Here is a 6,591-nt window from a genome sequence, read left to right on the forward strand (position 1 = left end):
TGCTTAACATCACCGGCTATTCCAGCTGCAGCTTTAATAAGAGGCTTATAGCTATGCACCCCTATAATCGTCATTTTTTTGGGGGGTGACAATGAAACCGTTTTGTGTATAAACATCCTTGTGGGTAAAAATCCCTTTTTGATAAGTTGCAGTTGTGCCCTCTTTGTGGTGACCTCGGCTAACACTGTGTGTTGGAATGGTAGAGGGGGGTTATGGGCTCAGATTATGGAAGAGAGGGGGTTGGAATGTATACAGGGATTCTCAGCTACGGCTAACAAATGCATTCCCACCACATGATAATCCGTCAGGAATTTCACCCTTTGAGGGTATTTTTTTTCATTTCTAAGTGACAATGGCTCTTTTTTATTAATAATAATAATAATAATAATAATATTATTATTAATATTAATAATAATAAACTGTATGCATGTATATATTAAATATATATATAAAACACTTCCTATGGTGCATTTCTCATACTTTAACAGGTGGGGAATACTCCGCGATTATTGGCTGTCTATAAACATGCACCTTGTTGTTTTTATAATAATAATAATATTTATATAGCGCCAACAAATTATGTAACGCTGTACAATACATAAGGGTAGCAAACACCAGACTGCTACAAACAATGACACAGGAGTAGAGGACCCTGCCCCGAAGAGCTTACAATCTCTTTGTATTTAATTATAACATTATTATATTTTAATATTAATCATTAACTAATTCAGGATAAAAAATAACCAGGTATTTTTTACCTCTCACAAAGATCACATGACTTCCCCAACAATACCTTCATCATCACCTTTCTAAAATCTGACAAAGTTCAGCCAATGCTGCATTCTCTAACCCTGTGACTTGTTAAAATAATGCAATCTGATCACTGAGGTGGAGACTGAGAAAATGCTTCTTCCTGTCTGCAGGAAACTGATGACATCTTAGCCTAGGCAAAGTCACTGACTGCAGTTTGAGGCACAGCTTCCTAATGTTAAAATTTTTAGACAAATGATTCTATTACTAAATCTATAAACTTTTTAGCAATGCATTTGTCCCGTCAATAACTCGGCCATTTTAAACAAAGTGTATGCTGTAAATTGCACTTCAGAAAGTTGGCAATACCAAGGTGCAGGTATCTGCAGCTGGGCTCTTCTCCACTCATGAGCTCGCCCTCTCCTGTATATCTTACATCTCTATTGGCTGGAGAGGCTGCCCATCACATTACAGCAGCCAGAGGGATGCAGGAGGGTCAGGGAGCATACACAGCAGACAGGTGACTTTACCTTTTACTGGATGTTTATTTAGCCGTCACTGACTGCATTGTCCATTTTTGGGGTAAATGCCAAATTTCTGTATAAGCAAGCTTAAAAAAAAAGTTAAAGTTTAATCAAAAATGATTTTTAGATTAAACATAATTCTAAGGAATGTGCAAAGGCGATTTTACCTTTAAAAGAATATTTTCCTTCTTTTAGAATTTTTTTTTTTAATCTTCATTATTTCCAGCAGACTGTTCATTCCTGATCCAGTTTTTTTTTAATTTCCTTTTACCGTGAGAGTTTAATCAGCTGATTGTATAAATACCAATGTGACCAGTCAGCGGTTTCCATTCATGTGACCTCCTCTGACCCTACCTTCTGCTTTTCTCTCGCAGTTTCGGAGGGACGTGCTGCGCGTTTGTTCGCCACGACGGCACCACCTCTGATGGGTACCTGGCCCACGTCTTCCGCCATGCTGCTAAGGAACTGTTTGGTACAGACGTCCAAGAGCTTACGTATAAAACGCTAAAGTGAGTCCCGGGAGGAGCTAATTGTTTCATTGTCAAGTTTTTATTTTTGCATAATTGGCAAAAAAAAAGAGAACGCTTTGGGAAACCACCTGCCATCTTATTGGTTCTAATTAATTTCTTTTTTTAATGCTCTGCAGGAACAAAGACTTCCAGGAAGTTTGCCTAGAAAAGGACGGCGAGACCGTGCTGCGATTTGCTGCTGCCTACGGCTTCCGAAATATCCAGAACATGGTACTGAAACTGCGCAAGGGGAAGTTCCACTATCACTTCGTGGAGGTCCTGGCCTGTCCCGGAGGTGGGTGCTTGAAGGAAATCCAGAGGGTTTACCTGGGGGTGCGGGTTCAACCATCCACTGTAACGCCCAGATTTGATCTGAGCCTCCATGAATAGGAAAACTGAATGAACGAAAGAAGCAGGGCCAGGGACAGACAAACTAGGGAGGGAGGGAGGGTTTGGCAAGAATATGTTGGCTATCCTCCAGCCAGGAAAAGAGGAGGGGTCTATCTGACTTGCTGCAGTTTCTAATGTACATTGTGAGAAGCTGCAGTTAAATCAGAGGAAGCAATTTCAGTCCAAGAGAAGCACCGGTACAACTGTGCAAGACTAAAGGGGCGGTCACAGGGCAGATGTAACCAAAGGGAGGCTGGAGGGCAGATTTAAATCTGTAAATAAAATTACACGACTTGGTCAAAAAAAAATCTCCTTTTTTATCGTCTAGGCTGCCTGAATGGAAAAGGCCAAGCGCAGACAGCCGATGGCAAACCAGAGCGGGCAGAACTTCAGGAGATGGAAGCCTTGTACACCCGGGTCCCGGTGCAGAGCCCAGAGAGTAACCCCCACATACAGGAGCTGTATTCCACCTGGCTGGAGGGAGAGGAGTCGCAAAAATCCAGGGAAATGCTACACACCAAATTCGTACCCACGCCCCAGAACGCCGCGCGGGTGGACATGAAATGGTGAAGCGGCGGACTTGTTCTGTTTCTATGCAAAGGGCAGGGTGAATGCTGCCATCAACCAGCGCATTTTCTGCCCCAGACAGGAGACAAAATGATCGACACTGCATCTTGGACAGCAGGTGCCCCCTGGATGGAATCCGATGAACCCGTTGTCTGGCATAGACTTGTTCTAGGTTCATCTCCCCAGGGAAAAGTGCTGACTGGTATTCTCTTTTTGTGTACCCGATTGTGGGGTTGGTTGTATGCCTTTGGGCCTTGTCCAACTTTTGTTAAAACTCCTAAACCTTGGCTGGTCAGTCAGCTTTGTGGGTACAACGAGGATTTCGTTTGCGGTGCATGTTTAACGTCTTTTATTTATACGTCGATGCCTTATTTTTCTTTAGCCGATGCTTCAAACCTGATCCTCCCGCCATTTTAGTGGCGCATCTGTCTACTGTGGTGGTTCTTGCCTTGGTTCCTCAGTGGTCTTTACAAAGCTGCCAAGCCAACTTCAGAAGGTTTCCCAATATTATCTTCTTTTTTTTATTGGATATAATGGTGAAGGGTTAAAACCCCTCCTTGCTACTTTTGGTGGTCTGTGTCCTTTTGGACACTTCCTATCTCATAGTGAGAAGCCTCTCCCAATTGTCCACCCTTGGACAATTAAGTCTGGAAGATTTCCCTTCACCTCCTGTTCTGGTGACAACTTCTAAGATTTTGGATTTCCATAACTTTTTTTTAAATTTGCCATTGGCAAGACATAAAGACTGGGTGGATCTCCCTATTAAGCCCACAAGTGACAAAATGAAACCCAGATGGGCCCTGGCATTTCCACGCCCAAGCAAAATACATATTTTAGGCTTTAGCCATCAAATAGATATATTTCATCTTTGTAAACTGGTTAGGGTAGCATAAATGTAGTCCTGTCCAGAATTGCCCCGATATTTTGGCTGTGGAGGCTTAGCTGTCTGTTTTGGCCTTGGTTCTTGCTGGGAGTAGCCCAGTTTTTAGGAACCCTGCCACCTGAAAACCAACCAAGATATGATGCTGTTGACTTTGTTGGCCAAACAAAGACCAAAGTTTCACAGTAGCCACTGTGTAGTTTAATCTGTGCCTTATGGGACAACACCGTGACTTTTTGTTTCAATATATGCAGTTTCTGCATTGTTGGAGGTCAACCAATTAAAGTCTTGTACTTGCCATTATCAAGGTGGCCGGGGGCCATCAAGATGGATAGAAGTTTTCAGGATAGACTGAATCATTGGGGTGGACAGAACTAATTAGGTAGAGTTAGGGAAGGAAGATAGGTGGTTAAAGTAGATGAGGGTCATCAAAATGAACAAGCTGAAGGTTCTTTGATGCACTGGCACCACTATGGCTGGAACACCTCCCCATGATCTAGAGGCTCCATCTTTCAATGGCTAGGATATATGTTCTGACGTCTTTAGCCAGTTTACAAAAATATCAATGCTAAAACTTCCATTTAAAAGTGCCTAATTACCTTGATTGTAGATGGCTCACTTTCTGTTTTGACCTTGGTGCTTGCTGAGATCAGCCTAATTGTCCATAACCAGTCATTAGGTGATACTTTGGTGGCCACAGGTTGCACAGCAGCCACTGTGGAGTTCAATCAGTTGTCTTATTGGACAACACAACCGCTCTTTTATTACCAGTGCCTGTGGCTGCCACCTAATAGGAGGTCAAGCAATCAGTCTTCAATGTCTTCTACATGGTCAAAGTGATTGGGAGTCATCAGGGTGGACAGAACTGCCCAAACAGGTGGCCAGGGTTCATTGGGATGGACAGAACATTGCGGTGAGGAGAGCTAATTAATTAGGGTTGCTTGAGGTAGAAAGGGGTCATCACAGTGGACAGAACTTCTCAAATGAAGGTGGACCAAGCTACTCAAGCAGGTGGCCAGGAGTCAAGAAAGATGAACAGAAAGCTTTAGTATAGATGGGGACACCATGGTGAAGAGAGCTAGTTAAGTAGGGTTACTTGAGGTAGAAATGGGTCATCAAAGTGAACAGAGGCTATCAAGCTGGACCAAGCTACTCAAGCAGGTGGCCAGGGGTCATTAAGATAGACAGAATTATCTGTCATCATCTCATCAGGATAGATGGGGTCATCATGGTGGACAGAGCTAATTAAGTAGGGCTAATCCAGGTGGCAAAGGTGGACAGAACTCATTAAGTTGACAGAGCTCATTAGGGTAGATTGAACTAATCAAGTAGGCTCAATAAAGGCAGGCAGGGTCATCAAGGTGGACATATAAAGGATCTTTGATGTCTTGGCTTCAATGGGCACCACTGGCTGATTCCACCTTCTTACAACTGAGGGACTACATCTTTAGAGGGCTACCATTTATGTTCAGGCATCTTCTACACAATTACATAAGATAATAGAACCTCTTATGGTGCTTTGCTTCCTATTCTTTTATTTCTTCTGTGGTCTTCATTGCCTGTTCATGGAGGCGGCAGCTTTGTTTCAGCCACCATTCTCACCACCGCAGTAGGGCCAGTTGGGCCTACAAAATCATGAGATCAGGGTAAAAAAAAAATGCCGTCCTTCTGCACCCCAGTAGCTGCTTTATGTGAGTTCTCTGGTACAATTGCTTTGCCTTGCCACAGAAAAACCTTTTTCATGTACTTTAATGCTGCTAACTGTACCAGCTGGAGGATGGGTACCAGATGTAGCAATCACAGACGCCATCTGATCTTCCTCAAACCTGCCATTTTATTGCCTTTACCATTGCCATCCAATTATTGTCCATTCTGTATGGTTGCTTGTACTCCTATTTCCAGTTTCTCCATCTCAATGCAGTATTTGTACTTCCAGACAAAGCACGGGACTCTGGGTAATTCCCAGAATTCCATTTCTATTATCTCATATCTACACCATACGGAATCATGAACGTATTTGGCGTTTTTGTTGTCCGTGTTATTTATATTTTCTGTAATGATTTGTGATAAAATAGTGATGATAAAGAACTACTTAGATATGTTTTTAGTCAATGGATCACAAAATATGAACTTCTTATACCACAATCATCCTCTCCGGATCTGGAAATTGATGGAGAGGCATGAACACAACACATGAATTGTGAAATGTATTTCTTACAAGTTCATGTAAGAATATTTTGTTTTGTTTCCCTCCCCATTGTTTTATGTCTTTTTTATTTTCTTATGTACATTGTCTTTTTGCCACAATAAAAGAACTTGAGGAAGCCTTTTATGTGTTCTCAGCTTTGTGTGCTTATTTTTTTGGGTAGGTCTGGTGACGCTAATAAGGGAGTTTGGAACAACTTTAAATAAAGTTTATCTAATGGAGACATTTTTATGGGTGTGGATTATAAGTACCTTGATAAGTGAAATAGGAAGTCATACTCACGTGGTGGTTCCATGGTGTAATGGTTAGCACTCTGGACTCTGAATCCAGCGATCCGAGTTCAAATCTCGGTGGGACCTAACCTTTTCTTCCTTAATTTCTTGATCTCAAAATAATTGTAGAGGACTTTTTTAACATTTCCCTTAGCTATGAACCTCCAACAATTAAAAAAGGGGCCAAACTTTCATGCACGTAAACCCCAGCTGCAATAGTTGATTGGCCAGTTGTAAGGTTCAATTGATTACCTTTATGGCTTCGGGAAGTGCCTGGGACTTCATTACAGTCAGCTTTGAGTTACAAAGCTTGATTCCCGGAGCTGACTGCTACTTATGGTAATTTGTGGGTAGTATAAAAGATAAATTAAACAGTCCATGTGGTATTTGGGGCCAGTCACGCATTATTAGGTAATCATCATAAAGAAAACATAATATTAGGGTCAATTTAAGAAATAAATTGTGAAACAAAATGTTGCTTTAAAAAAAAAAA

At 41.9% G+C, this 6,591-nt stretch overlaps 1 protein-coding gene and 1 non-coding gene across 2 annotated transcripts in view; both read left to right on the forward strand.

Annotated features, from left to right (window-relative positions):
- NARF (nuclear prelamin A recognition factor) overlaps positions 1-5,944 on the forward strand; it is a gene marked incomplete in the record, with an annotated part of 18,434 nt that extends 12,490 nt beyond the window's left edge. Inside the window, 3 exon segments of the mRNA XM_072403530.1 lie at positions 1,649-1,783; positions 1,921-2,078; positions 2,502-5,944. Coding sequence (XP_072259631.1) covers positions 1,649-1,783; positions 1,921-2,078; positions 2,502-2,743 — 535 coding nt within the window.
- Positions 5,945-6,113: 169 nt separating this feature from the next.
- Positions 6,114-6,185, forward strand: TRNAQ-CUG (transfer RNA glutamine (anticodon CUG)). Its single transcript has one exon. It is a non-coding gene; the product is annotated as a tRNA-Gln (tRNA).
- The last annotated feature ends 406 nt before the right edge of the window (positions 6,186-6,591 follow it).

Source organism: Pyxicephalus adspersus, chromosome 3, assembly GCF_032062135.1.
Source record: "Pyxicephalus adspersus chromosome 3, UCB_Pads_2.0, whole genome shotgun sequence".
NCBI lineage: Eukaryota > Metazoa > Chordata > Amphibia > Anura > Pyxicephalidae > Pyxicephalus > Pyxicephalus adspersus.